General features: G+C 44.5%; 1 protein-coding gene across 1 annotated transcript in view; it reads right to left on the reverse strand.

Annotated features, from left to right (window-relative positions):
• oca2 (oculocutaneous albinism II) overlaps positions 1-24,175 on the reverse strand; it is a 358,743-nt gene that overhangs the window by 136,407 nt on the left and 198,161 nt on the right. Inside the window, exon 14 of the mRNA XM_080197616.1 lies at positions 6,709-6,841. Within this exon, the coding sequence (XP_080053742.1) occupies positions 6,709-6,841 (133 nt within the window). The remainder of the gene's footprint in view (positions 1-6,708; positions 6,842-24,175) is intronic.

Below are 24,175 nucleotides of genomic sequence, written 5' to 3' on the forward strand. Positions count from 1 at the left end.
CCAGGTAGACTTTGGGGACTTTATTGTGGGTTCGGGCTGTCCCTCCTGTTCAGATCTGAGCAGGCTCTTAGCAAAATAAATTCTCATCTATTCCTGGTTGTTCTGTCAATTATCTGAAATCTGTTCCTCTGCTTGCTAACTTTCCTGCCAGTGCCAAACAATTCCTGCTGTCTATTCTTATCATAACACATTGTAATTTTAACTGCCAGCATTCAATCTACCCTTAACCTCTGCTGATCTGATTAGAACAATATCAGCTTCTCCAGTCTCTCCACAAAACTGAAGTCCTTCATTCCTGGTACCATTCTAATAAATATCCTCAGCATCCAGTCCAGAACCCCGAAAACAATGAGCACATTAATGATTATCCAGGTTATTGAGCTGGGATTGGTCAAATTGCTTCACTCGCCTGTATCCACCTTGCATTCTAATTGAATTCTAACTTAATTATGCGAAATGTTACAATTTTCATAGGGCACATTTCAAAAGTAGTCATTATAATATCAAAGGCGTAATTTTTTTTATATAGAATCCCTACACGGTGCAGGAGGAGGACATTCAACCCAACGAGTCTGCACCAACCACAATGGGCAGCACGGTAGCACAGTGGTTAGCACTGCTGCTTCACAGCTCCAGGGACCTGGGTTCGAATCCTGGCTCAGGTCACTGTCTGTGTGGAGTTTGCATGTTCTCTTTGTGTCTGCGTGGGTCTCCTCCGGGTGCTTTGGATGCCCACCATCCAAAAATGTGCGGGCTAGGTTGGTTGGTCATTCTAAATTGCCCCTTAGTGCCCCAGGATGCATAGGTTAGCGGGATTAGTGGGTAAATATGTAGGGATATGAGGATGGGGCCTGGGTGGGATTGCGGTTGGTATGGACTAATGGGCCGAATGGCATCTTTCTGTACTGTAGGATTCTATGAACTCTATAATCCTACACAGAACTTAACCCCACAATCCATGCATTTACCCTAGCTAGACCCCTGACACTAAGGGGCAATTTAACATGGCCAATCCACCTAACCCGCACATCTTTGAAGTGTGGAACAAAACTGGAGCACCCGGAGGAAACCCACACAGGCACGGGGAGAACATTCAGACTCCACACAGACAGCGGCCCAAGCCAGGAATCGAGCCCAGGTTCCTGCCACTTTGAGGCAGCAGTGCTAACCACTGAGCCACCCTAAGTTGTTATAACGTATAGTGTTTCAGTGTGTCCTAGACTTGCAGACACATTCATCCTTTCAGGTTAAGATGTTGCATTGTGATTAATGGGATCGAAAGAGAAGGGTTACTCTGTAAAGGATTACCAATGACTGTTGAGAAAGAAGTGTGCAGAACAGGGTGTAGTGTGCTGTTTTGCATTCCTTCAGGAATTGTTGACCAGCATAATTGTACAACCTCAGAAAAATCACAGAGGTGATGTCCATTGAGTTGATGCTTTCTGAAGCATCAGTTCAAGGGTCAAAACATTTCACCAATGTCTACAGTGCACATGTGAATATAATAAGGAGTGGCACATGGGTGGCATGGTGGCACAGTGGTTAGCACTGCTGCCTCCCAACACCAGGGACCCAGGTTCAATTCCTGGCTTGGGTCACTGTCTGTGTGGAGTTTGCACATTCTCCCCGTTTCTCGTGTGTTTCCTCCAGATGCTCCAGTTTCCTACCACAGTCCAAAGATGTGTGGGTTAGGTGGATTGGCCATGCTAAATTGTCCCTTAAGTGTCAGGGGGACTAGCTAGGGTAAGATATGGGGATAGGGGCTGGGTAGGCTTGTGGTTGGTGAAGACTCTATGGGCCAAATGGCCTCCTTCTACACTGTAGGGATTCAATGATTTTATAATTCTGCATCAAATCATACGAAAATAAATGTATATTTTCACAGCAGACTTTTTTCGTTGCCCTCGGTCAATTGAAAAGTAATCACATTGATAGAAAGATCTAGGATATTCCAGGTGAAGATGCATATAAAACAACATTGCCAAAAAATGTTTTATACTATCAGTCTTGATAAGATCATTTTCAATCTTTAGGAGATAGGTCACATCAGTAACTATTGCAATGCAACCGAAGGCAAAAATAACCGGAAAAAAATAAACCAGAAAAATAAATTCACTGGGAGATTTAAAATAGACTCCAATTATGTTTGACTTTAGATTTGATAATAGTTGAGGGGGTGGTGGGGAGCTGTGAGATATCAGCTTGGCACAAATGGTAGCATCTGTCCCTTTGAGAAGGTAGGGAGGTCTTGCTGCGGCTGTATAGGGCATTGGTGAGGCCGCAGCTGGAGTACTGTGTGCAGTTTTGGGCGCCGTACTTACACAAAGATATTTTGGCCTTGGAGGGAGTGCAGAGGAGGTTTACTAGGCTGATGCCGGAGTTGAGGGGGTTGAGCTATGAGGAGAGGCTGAATAAACTAGGCTTGTACTCATTAGAGTTTAGAAGAATGACGGGAGATCTCATTGAGACATATAAGATGATGAATGGGATGGATAGGATAGAGGTGGAGAGACTCTTCCCGCTCAGAAAGGACAGTAGGACTAGGGAGCACAGCCTCAAGATAAAGGGGGGGCGGTTTAGAACGGAGTTGAGGAAGAATTTCTTCACTCAAAGGGTGGAGAATCTCTGGAATTCTCTGCCCGTTGAAGTGGTGGAGGCTACCTCGCTAAATATTTTTAAGACGCGGGTTGATGGGTTTTTGATAAGAGAGGGGATTAAGGGTTATGGGGAGAGGGCGGGAATGTGGAACTGAGCCACGACAGATCAGCCATGATCTTATTGAATGGCGGGGCAGGCTCAAAGGGCCAGATGGCCTACTCCTGCTCCTATTTCTTATGTTCTTATGTTCTTATATTCTTATGTTATGGCTTTGAACCACCACACCTCCCCCCGCCAAGGTCTTGGGCACATCATCCAAATTTATAGTCAAAGAAAAGTACAGCACAGGAATAGGCCCTTTGGCCCTCCAAGCCTATGTCGATCATGGTGCGGGTCTAAACTAAAACCATATGCACTTATGGAGTCCATACCCTTCCATTCCCATCCTACTCATGTATCTAGTTGCCCCTTAAATGTCGCTATCGTACGTCTTCCCACCACCTCCCCAGACTTCACCACACTCTGCCTGAAAAACTTGCCTCGCACATCTCCTCTAAACTTTTCCCCATGCACCTTAAACCTATGTCCCCCAGTACTTGACTTTTCAACTCTGGGGAAGAGCATCTGCCTATCCACTCTGTCCATGCCCCTCATAATCTTGTAAACTTCTATCAGGTCACCCCTCAACTTCCGTCTTTCCAGTGAGAACAAACCAAGTTAATCCAACCTCTCCTCATAGCTAATACCCTCCAGACGAGGCAACATCCTGGTAAACCTCTTCCGTAGTGCAAGTCCAGTACAATCATGAAGGAAATGCCACATTGGCACCACATGAGCGAGGCAAGTTTTTTAGACAGAGTGTGGTGAATGTCTAAAATGCACTGCCTGGGAAGATGGTGGGAGGAGGTACTATAGCGACATTTAAGGGGTAACTAGGTGAATAATGAATAGGATGGGAATGGAAGGATACGGACTCTGTAAGTGCATACAGTTTTAGTTTAGGCAGGCATCATGAATGGCACAAGCTTGGAGGGCCGAAGGGCCTGTTCCTGCGCTGTACTTTTCTTTGACTATCGACTTGGATTCTGTGCAAACTTTTACCCCTCAACCAATATCCCCAAAAAGCGATGATTCACCTCCGTGCTCTGTGCAAGATGGCTGCTGTGTGGCATAAGAACATAAGAACATAAGAAATAGGAACAGAAGTAGGCCATCTAGCCCTTCGAGCCTGCCCCGCCATTCAATAAGCTCATGGCTGATCTGAAGTGGATCAGTTCCACTTTCCTCCTTTCTCCCCATAACCCTTAATTCCCCTGTCTATCAAAAACCTATCTACCCGTGACTTAAATATATTTAGCGAGGTAGCCTCCACCACTTCAACGGGCACAGAATTCCAGAGATTCGCCACCCTTTGAGTGAAGAAGTTCCTCCTCAACTCTGATCTAAATTGCCCCCTCCTTATCTTGAGGCTGTGTCCTCTAGTCCTGCTATCCTTTCTAAGCGGGAAGAATCTCTCTACCTCTACCTATCCATCTCCTTCATTATCTTATACGTCTCTATAAGATCCCCCCTCATCCTTCTAAACTCCAACAAGTACAGACCCAGTCTATTCAGTCTCTCTTCATAGTCCAACCACCTCATCTCTGGTATCAGCCTAGTGAACCTCATCTGCACTCCCTCCAAGGCCAATATATCCTTCTGCAAGTGCGGTGACCAAAACTGCACACAGTACTCCAGCTGCAGCCTCACCAGTACCCTGTACAGTTGCAGCAAGACCTCCCTGCTTTTATATTCTGTCCCCCTCGCTGTAAAGGCCAACATTCCATTCGCCTTCTTGATCACCTGCTACACCTGTAGACTGGGTTTTTGCGACTCGTGCACAAGAACCCCCAGGTCCCTCTGCACTGTAGCATGCTGCAGCTTTTCGCCCTTTTAAATAGTAATCCCTCCTACTATTATTTCTGCCAAAGTGGCTAACCTCACACTTGCTAACATTATAAGTGATACTGGCAACAAGTTCACTACAAGTAATTGGCTAAATCCAAGATTCAGCATTCTGTCCATTCACAGTCACAATACAGAAATTCCGTCATTGCCCTTTAGATGATAAATACAAAGTTTGGAGTCTTCAGCAGGCTGCATTCTACTCTTTGAGATAATTATAGGTGCAGGACAAATTAATATCATTCACCTAGGATGCAATTTAGCAGTTGTCTAGACAATTAAAGATAACTTTCTCATTAATTTGCTAATGCAGTGGTCCCATACAAATAGGACACAATTATGAATTCCAGAAAGTGCTAGAAATGATGGAATGGATGTCCATCTTGCTGGTTTAAATCAGCTCAACAGGATTGTTGCTATAGAAACACAGATTTTTTTTATTAAAAAAATAAGTGAGTTCCCATTAAGTGAATAACCAGGCCTTCACTTGGAGACATGCAATGCAACAGAGAGATGACTTTTTATTTTTCTTTAGTACGATCGTAGCCTATAAAGCAACCTCTAACTTTGGAAATAATTTGAATGCATTAGCTGGCTGGCACTAACTGTGAATCTGGTAAATTTTCTCATTTGTGCCTGTATTTAGAACGTGGCACTGTGTCCCCAATTAAATCCCTTGACAGCTTAGATTTACGTTATTACAATGTGTGATAGAAGGTAGGAGTGAGAAAAGACTTCAGCTGGTCTCATTAGTCTGGAGTTCAGGAATCCTCAATCGAATGAAATGCAATTTGCAGGAGTCAAAATCTCTTGTCCTCCAGTTCGTCACAAGGTAAAAAAGATAGGGTGCACAGGGATGGTACAATTCCAGTGTTTAGTTTCAATTTCAGTGCCAATGTGCGTGACGATCTAAATCCCTTTAATCATTTTTCAACAGTACATTTAAATTACAATGGAAAATGGGAAAATCTACTTATTTCGTATCTTCAACACACCGATTAATTCAATGAACTAAAGGCACTGGAGATGCCTGCTCTTCTATATTTAGCCCCAGAACCTGCTCCCTTTAACATTACCTTTATACATCCAGGTGATTTGGGTCCTTTTTGCCAAAGGGATTGAATCAAATTGTTTGTTTCGATTGTTGAGAGTTTCCTCACGTTGTACCTGTTTTGTTCTGCTGCCTCATATTCTTCTCATAAACTGTGATTTATCCCAAATCGGCATCCTTGCCACTACAAGCAGTCTGGTGGCGCAGTGGTAATACGCAGTAACATATATAGAAAATAAAAGCAGGAGTAGGCCATTTGGCCCTTCGAGCCTGCCCCTCCATTCATTCTGATCATGGTTGATCATCAAATTTAATATTCTGATTCCCCCCCAAGTCTCCATCCCCTTAGCCCCAAGAGCTATATCTAATTCTTTTTTGAAATCACACAACGTTTTGGCCTCAACTACTTTCTGTGGTAGTGAATTCCACACATTCATCACTCTCTGGGTGAAGAAATTTCTCCTCACTCAGTCCTAAAAGGTTTACCCCCTTACTTTTCAAACTATCACCCCTAGTTCTTGACTCCTAGTCGCCACAGTCTGGCGCCTGTTCAGGTACATTGAGGGAGAATTTGGCACGGCCAATGCGCCAAACCAGCATATCCTTTGGACTACGGGAGGAAACTGGAGCACCCAGAGGAAACCCACATAGACATGGGGAGAATGTGCAGACTCCACACAGTGAATGACCCAAGGCGGGAATCGAACCTGGGTCCCTAGCCCTGTGAGGCAGCAGTGCTAACCACTGTGTCACTGTGCCAAGTCAACCACATTGCTGTAGATCTAGATTCTGTGGCTCTGGAGTCACATGTAGGCCAGAGCAAGTAAGAATGGCAAAACACATTAGTGAACCAGATTGAGGTTTTACAACAATCAACAATGGTTTCATGGTCATTAGTTGACTTTTAATTTCAGATTTCAATGAATTGAAATTTCACCACTTGCGATGGTGGAATTTAAACCCAGACTGCCAGACATTTCCTGAGGTTTTTGGATAACTAGTCCAGTAACAATACCACTAACGCCACTACCTCCCAGTGCCCTCCGGTAAGAAGTTAGCAAATTGGAGGGAGAAGAAGAAAGGACATTTCATAGGGACATTATTAAATGGCTTACCCACAATCTCACTTGGTTCCTTGTTGTACAGTTTTTTGTTCCAATAGAGCAGTCTCAAAAAGGGAAATGACACGATGAGGACCAAGGCAATTCCAACAAACATGTGTCCAGTGAATGCTGCAAAGTCCAGGCCCTACGGTGAGAAAGAGGCAAGAGGGACAAAATACAGCAAAGTCAGGCAGAGTCACAAACATTCAATGTCGCACTAACAACCAGCTGAACGTGATTAGGTGGGCTTGTAATGTGGCTCACTGAAGCTTGCTGGATGCTGCATACACTCATAAGCAAGGACCTGTCCTCCAGAGGCAAAAAGATTGCCTGTTTTATAAATTAAACGAAGGCTGGGGAGTACGCTGTAGTCCCCTGGTTCATTCTCCATGGCAATACCATTCAGATTCTAGGTGCCAACCAATCTGTATCCCTTTCTGACTCAACATAAATGGCTATTCCCTTTGAAATTTGGCTTTCTTGCATCTGTCCCAATGAGTGCAAGACAAAAAGCTTCCACAGCTTGTTTCTTTATTCAGCAATACTCAAATTCACTAGATTGCTAGTCCGTGGGATGAGAGGCTGAGCTAATTAGACCTATAATTCTCTGGGATTTAGAAGAATTAGAGGTGATCTCTTTCAAACATTCAAGATCACAAAGGGGCTTGGCAGGGTACATTCTGAGAGGTTGTTTCTCCTGGCTGGGGAATCAAAGAACATAAAAAACTAAGTAGGAGCAGGAGTAGGCCATCTGGTCTTCAAGCCTGCACCGCCATTCAATAAGGTCATGGCTAATCTGTTTGTGGAATCAGCTCCACGTACCCGCCCGCTCACCATAACTCTTAATTCCTTCACTGTTCAAAAATTTATCTATCCTTGCCTTAAAAACTTTCAACATGGTAGCCTCAACTGCTTCACTGGGCAGGGAATTTTACAGATTCACAACCCTTTGGGTGAAGAAGTTCCTCCTCAGCTAAGCCCTAAATCTGCTCACCCTTATTTTGAGGCCATGCCCCTAGTTCTAGTTTCACCTGCCAGTGGAAACAACTTCCCTGCTTCTTTCTTATGATATGTTTCTATAAGATCTCCCCTCATTCTTCTGAATTCCAATGAGTATACAAAAAACAAAGCACAAAGAACAAAGAAAATTACAGCACAGGAACAGGCCCTTTGTATCTCCAAGCCTGCACTGACCATGCTGCCCAACTGAACTAAAATCCCCTACCCTTCCGGGGGCCATATCCCTCCATTTCCATCCTATTCATGTATTTGTCCAGATGCCTATTAGAAGTCACTTTCGTATTTGCTTCCACTATCTCCCCTGGCAGTGAGTTCCAGGCACCCATCACTCTTTCTGTAAAAAACTTGCCTTGTACATCTCTTTTAAACATTGCCCCTCTCACGTTAAACCTATGCTCCCTTAGTAATCAATTCTTCCATCCTGGGGAAAAGCTTCTGACTATCCACTCTGTCCGTGCCTCTCTTAATCATGTAGATTTCTATCAGGTTGCCCCTCAACCTCTGTCATTCCAATGAGAATAAACCACATTTCTCCAACCTCTCCTCATAGTTAATACCCTCCATATCAGGCAACATCCTGGTAAATCTTTTCTGTACCATCTCCAAAGCCTCCGTATCCTTCTGATAGTATGGTGACCAGAATTCAACACAATATTCCAAAGGTTCTATGAAGCTGCAAAATGACTTGCCAATTTTTAAACTCAATGTCCCAACCGATGAAGGCAAGCATGCCATATGCCTTCTTGACTACCTTCCCCACCTGCGTTGCCACTTTCAGTGACCTGTGTACCTGTACACCCAGATCCTTCTGCTTATCAATATTCTTAAGGGTGCTGCCATTTACTGTATATTTCCTATATGTATTAGACCTTCCAAAATGCATTACCTCACATTTGTCCGGATTAAACTCCATCTGTGATCTCTCCGCCCAAATTTCCAACCGATCTATATCCTGCTGTATCCTCTGATGGTCCTTATCGCTCTCCGCAAATCCACCAATCTTCGTATTGTCCATAAACTTACTGATCGATCCAGTTACATTTTCCTCCAAATCATTTATATATATTACAAACAGCAAAAGTCCCAGCACTGATCCCTGAGGAACACCACTTATCACAGCCCTCCATTCAGAAATGCACCCTTCCACTGCTACTCTCTGTCTTCTATGACGAAGACAGCTCTGTACACACCTTGCCAACTCACCGATCTCATGCAACTTCCCAGTGTGCCATCAGGGACTTTGTCAAAGGCCTTACTGAAGTCCATGTAGACAACATCCACTGCCCTACCCTCACCAATCATCTTTGTCGCTTCATCAGAAAACTCGATTAAGTTAGTGAGGCATGACCTCTGCTTCACAAAATCATGTTGCTTCTCGCTAATACATCCATTTATTTCCAAGTGGCAGTAAGCCCTGTCTTGAAGTATTCTCTCTAATAATTTCCCGACCATTAATTCCCTATGGTCCCAGTTTACTCAGTCTCTCCTCATTAGCCAATCCCCTCAATCATTTAGGACTGAGATAAAGACAAACTTCTTCACTCAAACAGTTGGGAATCTGCAGAAGTCTCTACCTCAGATGGTTGTTGATGTGCCATCACTGACTTTATTTTAGACTCAGATAGAGATGTTCTGTCTCTTAGAGAATCAAGGAATACACGGAGCGTATCAAATCAAATCAAATCAAAAGCAGGCTGGAAAAGGCAGCTGGAGCCAAATATCAGCCATGATTGCATTGAGTGACAGAGCCAGCTAGATAGGCCATATGATTTATGTCCCTATATATTTTCTTCCTACATTCTAAGACATCAGGTAAAGACATAATAAGCCATGTGGGGCAGGAGGGTCTCAGAATTGCTTCTTGGTTTGTGCTGGACTCAGCAGAAACAGGGTGTGCTACATTGGCCTCAGTGCCTTCAGGATGGGGTGAAGAGAAAACAAACCCATGCCAATGTTCACTCTTGCAGCTACGAAATGGGTGGATGTCAGGAAGGGACAGGATTAGATCACATTGCATAGGAGGACGCTCCACTATAAGTGGAGTAGTTCACCAATACTCAATGTCTTCTCGTGAAGAATTGGTCAAGAAGTGAAATGCTGTTAGCTCCTGTGGAACAATATTCCAACAGCGCTCTGTAACTTCAGGAACAAAGAAAGTAATAAGACAGAAGAACATTGTTTTCGAACCCACTAAACAGTGCAACAGTAAAAAACGTAAAGTTGCCATCATCCCAGGTGACCATAGGCTTCTCTCTTCTTTGAGTGGTGACTGACTGGTGGAACCTAAGGATCACCACACATCAGGCAAGGAGCGAGGTTGAGAAGGTGGGGCCTTCATGAATAACCTCAGTCAGTATAGGAATTGAATCCATGCTGTTGGTATCTGTCTCACTAACCAGCTGGTCAGCCAACTGAGCTAAATTCACCATGTTACACAACAGTGACATGTTAAAATAATGTCGTGCAGATGCCGGTGTTGGACTGGGTTGGGAACAGTAAGGAGTCTCGCAACACCAAAGTTAAAGTTTATTTATTAGTCACAAGTAAGGTTTATATTAACATCGCAATGAAGTTAGTTAGTTAGTAGGGCATGTCACACTATATGTAACCCACACCATTTCACCCAGTCTTACAGAATCCCACTAACTGTCCTGGCTTGAGACAATTCACATCTCTTTGACCCGTGATTATCCCTCTCTCCACTCACACTGTCTATACCTGTAAACACTTGATTACCTGTAGAAACTCGCATTCCAAACATTATCTTGTAATTATGTGTTTGCCGATACATGTTTGTGAACCTACCTCTCTACTCACTTGACGAAGGAACAACCCTCTGAAAGTTCATGATTCCAAGTAAACCCGTTGGACCTTAACCCGTGTTGTGAGACTTCTTGCTGTGTTAAAGGAAGACTTACATTTATATAGTGCATCTCCTGACTACCAGGTGGCTTAAAGAGCTTTACAGACAATGAAGTGCAACTGAAGTGTCTTCACGTTGTAATGTAGGGAATGCAGCCATCAATTTTCACACAGAAGCTCACACAAACAGCAGTGTGACAACGACCAGATAAAAAATCTTTCTGGTGTCGATTGAGGGATAAGTATTGACAAGGGATAATTTCTGTGCACAGTACAACCATGGGATCCCGAAAAGGTAGAAGAGGCCCAGTATAAAATCTTTTCCAAAAGACAGTAGCTCCAGCAGGGCAGCACTCCCTCAGTACTGCACTAGAACATCAATCTTGATTTGTGCATCCAAGTCCTGATGTGGGACTTACATAGAAACATTGGACCATAGAAGATAGGAGCAGGAAGAGCTATTTGAACTTTCGAGTCCACTCTGCCATTCATTACGATCATGGCTGATCATCCAACTCAACATCCTAATCCCACTTTCTCTCCATAACCTTTAATCCCATTTGCCCAAATGCTATATCCAGCCACCTCTTGAATACATTCAACGTTTTAGCTCAACTACTTCCTGTGGTAATGAATTCCACAGGCATACACTTATTAGGTGAAGAAATGTTTCCACACCTCCGTCCTAAATGGTCTATCCTGAATCCTCAGACTATGACCTCTGGTTCTGGACTTCCCCGCCATCGGGAATATCCTCCCCTGCAACTATCCTGTCTGGTCCTGGTAGAATTTTATAAGTCTCAATGAGACCCCCCCCTTATTCGTCTGAACTCCAGATGAAACCTAGTCAATCTCTCCTCAAACATCAGCTCCCCCCCCGCCAATCCCTGGAATCAGCCTGATAAAACTTTCACTGCACTCCTTCGAGAGCAAGAACATCCTTTCTCAGGAAAGGAGATCAAAACTGCACACAATATTCTAGGTGTGGTTTCACCAAGGCCCTAATTAGTTGCAAACAACACATCCCGGCTCATGTATTCGGAACCTATCGCAATGATGGCCAACATGCCATTTGTCTTCTTTACAGCCTGCTGCACCTACATGCTTACCTGCAGTGACTGGTGCACAAGGGCACCCAGGTCCCACTGCACACTCCTCTCTCCCAATTTACAGCCATTCAGGTAGCAATCTGCCTTCTTGTTTTTGTATCCAAAGCGAATAAACTCATATTTATCCAAATTACATTGCAAAGAACATAAGAACATTAGAAATAGGAGCAGGAGTAGGCCATCTAGCCCTTCAAGCCTGCCCCGCCATTCAATAAGATCATGGCTACTCTGAAGTGGCTCAGTTCCACTTTCCAGCTTTCTCTCCATAACCCTTAATTCCCTTGTCCATCAGAAATCTATCTACTCGTGACTTAACTACATTCAGCGAGGTAGCCTCCACCACTTCAACGGGCAGAGAATTCCAGAGATTCACCACCCTTTGAGTGAAGAAGTTCCTCCTCAACTCCGATCTAAACTGCCCCGCCCCTTATTTTGAGGCTGTGCCCTCTAGTTCTGTTTTCCTTTCTAAGCGGAAAGAATCTCTCTACCTCTACCCAATCTAGCCCCTTCATTATCTTGTAAGGGCCATTGATTAGCCCACTCACCCAACCTATCCAGCTCATTCTGAAGGATCTCTGCATCCTTGTCACAGTTCACCCTCCCACCCAACTTGAAATCATCTGCAAACTTTGAGATGTTACATTTTGTTCCCTCATCCAAATCATGAATATATATTGTGAATAAGTGGGGTCCCAGCCCGATCCCTGTCAGCACCCCACTAGTTACTGCTTGCCAATTTGAAAAGCACCCATTAATTCCTACTATGTTTCCTCTCTGCCAACCAGTTTTCTATCCATCTCAATACACTTCCTCCAATCCCATATATTTTAATCTTGCAATATTAATCTCTTGGGCAGGACTTTGTCAAATGCTTTCTGAAAGCCCAAATATACCTCATCAACTAGTTCCCCCTTGTCAACTCTACTAGTTACATCGTCAAAGAATTCCAACAGAACTGTCAAGCATGATTTCCCCTTCATAAATCCATGCTGACTCTGTCTGACCCTGCCACTGCTTTCTAAATGCTCTGCTATTAAGTCCTTGATAATGGATTTGAGAATTTTCTCCATTATCGATGTTAAGCTCACTGGTCTATAATTCCCTGTTTTCTCTCTACCCCCATTTTTGAATATCAGAGTGACATTCTCTACCCTCCAATCTGAAGGGACTGCTCCAGAGTCTGTCGAATCCTGGAAGATGGCCACCAACGCATCCACTATTTCCAGAGCCTCTTCCTTAAGTACTTGAACCCAAAATCTTACAGATCGGGCAATTGAGCTATCTACCACGCCACAGCTGACAAAGACATATCCTGAAAGATTTTGCAGTAAAGTACTTGAATTCCTCTGGAACTTTCACGCTTGGTGACTCCATTAAATTGACAAGAAACATTGCCGCTTGAACCAGTCAATCAGATGGGCGGATTAGGGGCGTGAGTGTATGTTTTTTTTAATGGTGATCCTAAGTAGCATTCCAGGCAGCTCATTATTCAGCTCTATCCGCCTGCACAAACCACCCTGGTACCTCTGTTATAACTGCCACTTGCTTACACATGAAAAACAAGTGGTCTCGTAGGATCCCTTATTAAAATTGTTAGAAGTTAAGCTGGTCAGCTAGATGAAAACCAATATGTGGGGATAAATCTTCAGAGGCAGCGAGTTAAAATCTACTCATTGAATGAGTTCTATCACATTCTGGAGGAGGAGGGACAATGCTGTAATTGGGAAATAAAGACTTGTGCCTTTAATCAGAATGCTTCATGATCTTGTCATCAGCTTTGGGTACAAACAACACTTAAGCTGCAGTTTTCTTGGACACCATCAACACTAAAACCCAGAGTACTCAATTTCCAAGTTTTAATAACTTGTGCGCAAGTGAGAACACAATGCAGTGCCAAGCATTGCAGGGTGTTCTGTTGATTCATACAGAAAATGCAATAGTTATAGTTAATTACAACAAATGAGAAATTAGCAACTTTCTGATCCTTCATTTGCATACATATTCACCAATCATAGCATAGCCTTTTTCCTTTCTTACCCAATTAAAAACTGCCTCCTGCCAATCCTTCATTAGCAATAATATGTCCCCATATCTTGCACTTTGGCAATTGTCATGATAACTCACCTTGTGTCCTAGCCTGGAATGCAGTGCTTATGGAACAAGGATTTAGATTTAGTCACTTATCCTGAGTATGTAAGCTCCAGCCTTATTGAAAGCCTTGTTTGGCTAATAATCATTTTCCATTACTTGACAGAGTTGTTTGCCATAATTTAATTCCCACAACTGTTGTAACTTGAATTTTCCCATACCAGCTTCTACATTTTGTAACTGCTTTTAGCTGTAGTTTCACTATATTTACTGCTTTATTTGAAGTGAGCTTCCTTAACCTTAGAAAACAAAGTTAATTAAGTATTTGGCCATAGCTGGAATTACAACTTAATTTCCACAGTCTCAGGATGTTCTAAAGCACTTTACAGCCAGTTAACTCACTGTTGTAACGTAGGGAATGTAACAGTCAATTTGTTCACACCAAAGTCACAAACAGCAATGTGATAATGACCAAGATTTTAGCTGAAGGGTTAACACTGGCTAGGACCCTTCTTGGAACAAAGAATTTCCCCAATTGATGGATCCAAAGGTATTGCTCAGCAGAAATTCTGACTTAGTGCGCCATTAAAAACCCATCAATTCCCAACCTCGTTAACAAGACACAATCTTTTGGGAAGTTTAACAGAGACATTGCAGCATAAGCAGGGAAGCTTTCATCAGTTCAGTGATTTCTAAAAGACACCATGCCAGCAGGGACTTCAACAGCACCCCTGTGGAGGAGTAAGCAATCACTGACAACAACGCCTGGAGTCCGTGTTTAGCTGAACTTACGTGAATGCCAGATACTGTTCTCAGTTTCACCACATAGTGACAAAGAATGCGTACAGTCTCATAGAATCCCTGCAGTGCAGAAAAGGCCATTCAGCCCATCGAGACTGCACTGACTCTCTCCCCCCACCCCCCCTTCTCCCCATAGATACACACATCCACCACGCTAATCCGCCTAACCTACATACCTTGGGACACTCAGGGTCAATTTAGCATGGCCATTCCACCTAACCTGGGAGAAGGAAACCAGAGCACCCAGAGGAAATCCACATAGACACAGGGAGAACATGCAAACTCTACAGACACAGTCACTTAAGGCCGGAATTGAACCTGGGTCCCTGGAGTTGTGAGGGAGCAGTGCCAACCATTGGGTGGCACAATGGTACAGTGGTTAGTGCTGCTGCCTCACAGCGCCAGGGACCTAGGTTTAATTCTCAATTTGGGTGACTGTGCGGAATCACCACATTCTCCCCGTTCTGTATAGGCTTCCTCCGGGTGCTGCAGTTTCCTCCCACTGTCCGAAAGACATGCTGGTTAGGTGCACTGGCCGTGCTAAATTCGCCCTCAGTGTACCCGAATAGGCGCCGGAGTGTGGCAACTGGGGGATTTCCACAGTAACCTCATTACAATGTTAATGTAACACACACACACACACACACACACACACACACACACACACACACACACACACACACACACATTCAGAAAACTGTTCCCTCAATGGACACGATCTGTTAAGATTATAATCTCAACACAACACTTCAGTGATGAATATTTGATGTTGTTAAATGTCTTTCAGTGCGTAAGTACAATGGAAGACAAAAGACTCTGTTTTAAATATAAATAAAACACAGCAGTGTTTAATGTTTATCTAAAATGGCTTCAGTGTAGCCTAAGGCACTATACTTCTGAATCCATGTCGCACTGATTATCTTGGTGCACATGCATCACCTGCACTCTGTGAAAGCACAAATGCTATAGTCACAATATCAACGGGCAAAGTCAAGGTACACAAAACTATCTGGACTAAGAAGATTCAACAGTGATCTAATTGAGGTATTTAAGATGATTAAAGCATTCGATGCAATAGATATCGCCAATCTGGAATTATATTGCAAAATCCTGGAACTCTCACGCTAACAGCATCCTGGGCTTACTTACACCCCAGGGGATAACTAACGCCCCAGGGACTGCAGCAGTTCAAGGCAGCGGGTCACCACCTTCTCCAGGGCAATTAGTTTTGATTTCATAAAATCATTGAATCCATACAGTGCAGAAGAAGGCCACTCAGCCCATCGAGTCTGCACTGACAACAATCCCACCCAGGCACTATCCCCATCTCCCCACAAATTTACCCCAATAATCCTTCTAACCTACATATCCTGGGACACTAAGGGCCAATTTAGCATGGCCAATCAATCTAACTCACACATCTTTGGGAGCACCCGGAGGAAACCCACGCAAATACGGGGAGAAAGTGCAAACTCCACACAGACAGAGACCCGAGCTGGGAACTGAACCCAGGTCCCCAGAGATGTGAGGCAGCAGTGCTAACCAGTGTGCCACTGTGCTGCCCACTGTTTTTCTCTCCCCTCCCTCCCAACCCCCCCCGGCCCCTCTCTTCCCTCCCCCCCCCCAATACCCCTCCACCCTCCAGCCCCTCTCTCCCCTTCCTGCCACCTCCCGGGCCCCTCTCTCCCCTTCTCCTCCCCCACCCCCTCTCTCCTCTACCCCACCGGCCCCTTTCTTCTCCCCTGGCCCCTCTCCCAACTCCCCCCTCCCAACCTCCCTTGCCCGGCCCCTACACAAAGAAAGTGACAGCTCTCTCCGCCATGCTGAAACTTTGCTGCCATCTGGGAAGGGAGGGTTTCTCCCCCGCATCCGGATGCTCACTGATTTATTATTGTCACATGCGTCGGTATACAGTGAAAATTATTGTTTCTTGTGCTATACATATAAGGCATACCATTCATTGGGGAGAACAAGAGGATGCAGAAGGTCGTGCTGCAGTTACAGATAGACAGCAAAAGATCAGCTTCGTACATGGTAGGTCCATTCAAAAGTCTGATGGCAGCAGGGAAAAAGCTGTTCTTGAGTCGGTCGGGACATGATCTCATACTTTTGTATCTTATGGAAAAAGGAGGAAGAGAGCATCTCTGGGGTGCATGGGGTCCTTGATTATGCTGGCTGCTTTTCCAAGGCACTGGGGAGTGTAGATGGTGTCAATGGATGGGAGGCTGGTTTGTGAGATGGACTGGGCTACGTTCACAACCCTGCTCCCTCAGAACAGGAGCCAAACCTAGCTGTGAAACATCTGGAAAGAATGTTTTCCATGGTGCATCTGTAAAAATTGGGCAATAAATGGTGGCTTAGCCAGCGATGCCCGCATCCCATAAAAGAAAACAAATGGTGGAAAAGATTCTGTTTGGTGAGGGGGTTCAAAATAAGGGGGCATTGCGTTAAAATTTGAGCTGGGGTGTTTAAGGGTGATGTCCCGGAGCTTAGAGTAATGGAAGTCTGGAACTCTCTCTCCCATAAAGCTGTTAAGGATAGGTCAGCTGAACAATGTTCAAATTGAGATTGCTATGTTTCTGTTAGGCAAGAGTGCTGCAGATTAGGAGACTGAGGTGAGCAGATAGAGATAAGACGCAGATCCTCCTTGGCTGAAGCTACAGGAACTGAGGTCAAAGAACTTCAGCAGGCATCCGGTGGTCAAGGAAACTGCTGGATATTAATTGCAGTGCATTTTTACATGGCTTTCATTAACTCCCAAATACCAAACAAATACAAGCAAATCTCACATAAATGTGTGTAATACCTGTGGTTCTCAACCAACATGCTATGAAGCCCCCCTCCCAAAGTGTGCTGTGAAGCAAGATCCAAAATGATTCGAAAAATTCATATAATTAAACTAAAACTACCCATCCACTTGGTTGGCATCTCCAAGACCAACCAAATCTTGGTCTCCCGCGTATGTGTCAGCTGGAACACAGCCGTACGTGCGCTGTTTAGATTTTATATGATATGCAGATGCCAATATTGGACTGGGTAGGCACAGTAAGAGGTCTCACAACACCAGGTTTAAAGTCCAAGAGGTTTATTTGGAATCACGAGCTTTCGGAGCACTGCTCCTTCATCAGGTGAGTGTCCTCACTCTTTGTCCTCACTCACCTGATGAAGGAGCAGTGCTCCGAAAGCTCGTGATTCCAAATAAACCTGTTGGACTTTCGCCTGGTGTTGTGAGACTTCTTACTGTAGATTTTTAGCGTTGGCCAGGCCCATCTTTGATCAACGGGACTTGGAGCTGAAGACAAATGTCCCATGCGCCAGCACAAAATGTGAAACTCAAAAAGGACGCAACAACCCTGGGAGAAGTGAGAAAGACAGACGGGCAAAAAAAAACAGGCGAGAGGACAGGTAGAAGTTAAGTTAAAAATGAAGTTCCCAGCAAGGGAAGAAGACAGAGAAAATAGAGTAGATTTTCTCTAAATAATATTTATATTATAAATGTGCCTTAAATTTATTTTATTGCATAGAGGTCCACCATGACATATCAAAGTTTGGGAATCACTGTTATATATTGGAAATTATTTTTAAACATCCCAATTTTCCCTTCTCTTCTGGTTTACAATAACAGTCCGGTTCTGTGAAATCTATGGAAATCTTTGCCACAGAAGGCCATGAGTGTCTTTAAGACAGAGATAGATAAGTTCTTGATTAATAAGGGGATCAGGAATTATGGGGAAAAGGCAGGAGAATTGGGGTGAGAAAAATATCAGCCATGACTGAATGGCGGAGCAGACCCGTTGGGCCGAGTGGCCTAATTCTGCTCCTACGTCTTATGGTCTTATGGTTAGTGGCAATCATTTGCAAGCAAGATCCAGAAAATGTGGAATCACAGTCAAACCTGTTCAGTAAATTCTCGTTTTAAGATCCATTATTGAAGAACCTCCTTTCAAGTTGAAGGTACAAATTCTAATCCCTTTTGTCCTCTCTGGATATTCAGATTTTCTCTTTGATCAAGGCAGGAATCAGACAGAAGGCTGAGGGAACGTCATTCAGCATGGTCTGGAGGTTGGGAACTTAGTAACTTAGTTGTGTTAGAATCATGGAATCATAGAATCCCTACAGTGCAGAAGGAGACCATTCAGCCCATTGAATCTGCACCGACAACAATGTCACCCAGAACCTATCCCCATAACACCACATTTAAATCCTGCTAATCTCCCTGACACTAAAGGACAATTTAGCAAGGCCAATCAATGTAACTCACACATCTTTGGACTGTGGGAGGAAACCGGAGCACCTGAAGGAAACCCACGCAGACACGAGGAGAACGTACAGACTCTGCACAGATAGTGACCCAAGGCTGGAATTGAGCCCGGGTCCCTGGTGCTGTGAGGCAGCAGTGCTAACCACTGTGCCATCGTGTCTGCCTACGGAAATGACAGGTGAAATCTTTTACACAGTTGTGAACTAATTTCAGTTGAGAAACTTGGTCCAAGGCCTTCCTTTTCATCAGTGGGACATTGGTGTGGATCCCTTGGCTTTTCTGTTCCTGTTGCTGCCTGTTCAGACCCCACCGCTTCACTGTTCCTACAGGTGGAGCAGACTCCAGCCTCCAATCCCCTGTCTGCTTTGGATCCCAAATATCTCCAATTCTAGCCACCAATCTCCCCTCTCCAGGCACGAACCTTCCCCTGACCCAAGTCTCTAACCTCCCTTCAAACCTCCAGCTTCAAGATGCCAAATCCCATCATGCCCTGACCTCTCTGATCCCTCCCTCCAAGTGCCAGAGGCCTACACACTTGATAGCCTGCCAACCTCCCAATCAGATAAAATGAGCACTGCTGGGAACAGGGTCAGGGAACTGGCCAATTCCCGTATTTTCTCCATTCCTGACCTTGACAGGAACTGAAATTCTTATTATGTTTATTTTTTTCTCTCATAATTCTTTGCACGCGAGCAAACCGTTGTAAAATCAAAGGAGCAGTTTTAGGCTCACTCATATCTGGCCATGGATGCTGGGCCATGGATGCTGGGTCACAGATGCAGCGATTTCACCCACCCCCCCCGCAGACCTGTGATACTCAGCGGATCTCACTGTGGGATGTGTTGCCATGGAAGCCAGGTGCTTGCCCCTGAAGGAGGAGAGGAAATTCAGAAGTCAAATAAGTCAGTCAGCCCCCTACAGTTTCAGGTGCTCAGCTCAAGAACAGCAGAGGCCCTGAAGGCTGTCTACCTTAATCTTTCCCCTGCTTTTCTGGTCACTTGCCTCTTAATACAAGAAAATTGAGGGCACTATTTTCCCACCCCGCTGCGCTGGTGGGGTAGCAGAGTGGAGCGGGAAATATGAACGAGAAGCAAAAAATTGGATTTGCATCTGATTTCTCAGCTTTTGCAATATTGCCAGCAGCACCTCGAGGTTGATTTAAATATTAATGACACACTTAGCATGTCATTAACGAGCCCAGCATGCAATCGTCTGGGCTCACTTACCTTAACCCCTGCGCCAGGATCACAGATGGTCCTCACCAACAAGAACCAGGTGCTATGGCCTTGCCCGCGGGAGCAGAGGCCAGTGAAGTCTTGCAGGTGGTCAGGAGCAGGGCCAGACAGTGCCCATGGACAACCTGGCACTGTCAGCATGGCACCCTGGCATTGTCAGCATGGCCCCTGGCACTGCCCTCTAGACAGTGTCAAGTGGGTGGGGCTTTAGGGGGGGAGCCTGGTCAGACAGAGCTTGATGAGGCAGAGCCAGCTGGGGTGAAGTCGGTATGGGGAGGTCTGTAGGATGGGAGAGAAGGGGGCAATACTGCATCGGTATACTGGGAGATCAGGGTGTCTGCACAACGGTGCCCCTAACAGTCTGCAGCCACCTTCCCGACATGAATAGGCTCCATCCATTCCCCCTGCTGGCAGGAATCACATTGTGGCCTTACATACAGAGTGCCATAGATTACCACTACTCACCTCACTGGAAAAACTGGTGAGAAAACCTCCCATTTTCTCACCAGTTCGACACTTAGAATTTTTCCTAGAATCATAGAATCCTTCAGAGCAAAAGGAGGCCATTCAGCCCATCGAGTCTGCACCGACCACAATCCCACCCAGGCCCTATCCCCACAACTCCATGCATTTAACCTAGTTGGTCCCCCTTACACTAAGGAGCAATTTAGCATGGCCAATCCACTGAACCTGCACATCTTTAGACTGTGGGAAGATTTTGTGTGAAAATTCCGTCCCAAGAGTGGATCAGATCTATCAACAAAGAGCAGCATGCATTTCAGCACTGCTGTAATGACCAGTCGGCATGTTGGATGTATTAGGAAGACTATCCTAATTGACTTAAAACGGATGTGAGATGAGAGACAGGATAAGTAGCAGAATTCTATCATCATCATGGTAAATGGTAATTTTAAAATTCAGTTACTTTTGTCATATAGGAAATGAAGAAACCAACTTGTACCACGCAGTCCCACAAAGCTCGGTATGAAAATGCCCAGATCGTCTATCCTTGTTGTGTTGATTGAGGCCTAAATAATGGGCAGATCATGGGAAATGACTCTCCTTCACTTCTCAAGATAATCCTTTCAGAGAGTAGGGAAAACATCGGTAAAATCAAACTAATTATGTCAGATAGAATAACACCACTACAGCATATTTATTTCCCAACTAAGCTCTCTCGTGAATATCTGACACTTTCTTTCAACAAATCAGTCAAGGAAAGAGGTAAGAAATGCACCTTGAAGAACAACAGATGTGAACATATGCTCCAAATCTTTTGAAAGAGATCGAAGTGGCAGTGTTTAGGATTATTTGGAATTTGATGCCCTTCTTCAATTGCCCATCAAAATTCACCCTGTAATGACTCCAACAAGGCCCATGAGGCTGGCCTTTTGGAGTATGAGCTCCCTGATTGAGGCCATAATTGCCTGCCCAATCAGGGAGCCTCGCTTGTGTATAGAATCGGGAGCGACAGGGCTACTGACATTCTGGATTCTGACTTTGTATCTGAAATACGCTGAGGAGTGGAGTTGAGTTTGTAAATAAAGGGAATCTGGTGAAGGGACACCAGATCCTGAAGTGTTACTTCACACCCCTTCAGTCACACACCACACCCTGCCCCCTCGCAAAAAAAACACTCAATAAATGAATGATTTGCTAATGTGAATTGACAATGGACATATCTTACAAAAGGTATTTATTCAGATAAGAAACACGCCTGTGTTTCACAGTGGGAGGAGGCTTTTATGTAAAAGAGAATGAGAGAAAGTAGGAACATGTAATTCCTTCTGTTCTTTGGGGATATGGTGTTGTTACATTATTAAACATTATTCAATTATACCTTTGTATTCGTTGTTGAAGGATACCCATGGTGCAAAATATCCATCCCTTTTGAGCTATTAGGAACTCGGATGCTGAAAAGCAGCACTCTTCACTACACAAAATCCCACATTCATTTGAGATGCTGTTACCAGATTGAAGATAGATTTTGTTCTGTTTTATGCAATCTTCCATTGACACACACAATACGGAAATAATTAAACTGTTTAAGATGCTTAGAGCCATGGTTTTATCATATGCAGCACCTGAAAAATCCGCACACTCATCCGTAAATTCTCCATCACCAGTATCAATTTGTACAACACGGAGACAGGCCCTTCAGCCCAAACTGGTCCATGCCAACCAAAAAGCCCATCTAAACTAACCCCATTTGCCCCAATTCTCTTCCCGAGTGTGATTGTCCAACTCTTGTAGGATAATCATACCCTCATTCTTTTTTTTTTCAATTCATTCATGGGACATGGGCATCACTGGCTGGCTAGGACTTATTGTCCATCCCGAGTTGCCTGAGGGCAGCTGAGAGTCAACCACATCGCTGCGGCTCTGGAGTCACATGTAGGTCAGACCAGGTAAGGACCGCAGACTTCCTTCCCTGAAGGGCATTAGTGAACCAGATGGGTTTTTCCAACAATTGGCAATGGTTTCATCATCATCAGTAGACTCATAATTAGATATTTTTTGTTGAATTTAAATTCCACCAGCTGCCATGCCTGTATTCGAACCTGGATCCCCAGAACATTAGCTGAGTATCTGGATTAATAGTTTAGTGATAATACCACTAGGCCATCACCTGCCCATTTGGCTCTCTCTTACCTCCCTTCATTGTTCCATTCATCTTGCGTTCTCATCCTCATCTTCCAATAGCATTTCCACAACATATCTGACATGCTGATAAAATGATGAACCCCTCAGCATGATATTATTTCAAAGCATAAGCGATAGGAGCAGACCATACAACTCCGTGAGATAGCTTCATCATTCAATACATTTCTAGCTGACCTCTTGCCTCAACTCCACTTTTCAACCTTGTCCCCATTTCCCTTGGTTAACTGAGAAAACCAGGGGTAGGATCTCCCTGCTGCCAGTAAGAATGGGGAATTAGGCACTCAGGAAAACTCCATCCACTGCAGCAGCACCGGAGAATCCCAGCTGCAGATGAGATCAGAGGTTGTTGGCGCAAAGATTTGTCCACCACTGCCTCAAATAGAATTAATGATGGAGTATCCACAAATAGAATAGAATTGAATCCCTACAGTGCAGAAAAAGGCCATTTGGCCCATTGAGTCTGCACCGACTATAGTACCACCCAAGCCCTATTCCTGTAACCCCATATATTTACCCTGCTAATCCCCCTGACACTAGGGCAATTTAGCATGGCCAATCAACCTAACCCGCACATTTTTGGATCATGGGAGGAAACCAGAGTACCCGGAGGAAACCCACGCATACAAGGGGAGAACGTGCAAACTCCACACAGACAGTGACATGAGGGCGGAATTGAACCCAGGTCCTTAAAGCAGTGAGACGGCAGTGCTAACCACTGCCCCACCACGCCGCCCCATCTCTGGGGTAAGAAATTCCAAAAATGCACAACGGTCTGAGTGAGGAAATTTCTCCTCATCTCCGTCCTAAATAATCAACCCCCTGATCCTCACACAGTGCCCCATGTCCACATTCCCCAGACTGGGGGGAAAACCACCCTCTGTGTCAAACACTACATTAGATCACATCCATTTACAAACTGAACAACAAGGGAACGAGTGCAGCTTTTCGACGCAGATCGGTCCTTTTTTGTTTTGTTAAAATTCTATTGCCAAGTTTTTACAGTAAACAAGGTGCTTTATGCTGAAGTGGTCCTTACACGCCTCCCTGATGTTTCTGCTCCATTTACAAATCCATGCTTCTTGACTTTAATCGTCTCCCCCTCAGTCCTCCCTCACCAACACAAACAAAGTGCTTTTGGCATTCAGCAGCAAAACCTACTGGGGGTTAGTTACTTTGCTTGCCTTCATGAATATTCAAGGTGGGATGTTCCACCTTGAATCTATCGACTGACAAGGGCTGTTTGGCCGCAGGCTTAAAATTAAAATCACGGAATTGAACACATAACATGACAAACAAGGCCGCACTGGTTTTGAAATGATCCAGATATGAGGTTATATTTAATTCCCTTTGCAAAAGCAGAAATGAGCATCGAACTGGGAGCTCACGTTGAAAGCACAGCAGATCACTTTGGAGGAAATGCTACACCTCGGTGTCGTCGT

This window comes from Carcharhinus amblyrhynchos, chromosome 10 (assembly GCF_965287045.1).
Source record: "Carcharhinus amblyrhynchos chromosome 10, sCarAmb.v2.hapA, whole genome shotgun sequence".
Lineage (NCBI taxonomy): Eukaryota > Metazoa > Chordata > Chondrichthyes > Carcharhiniformes > Carcharhinidae > Carcharhinus > Carcharhinus amblyrhynchos.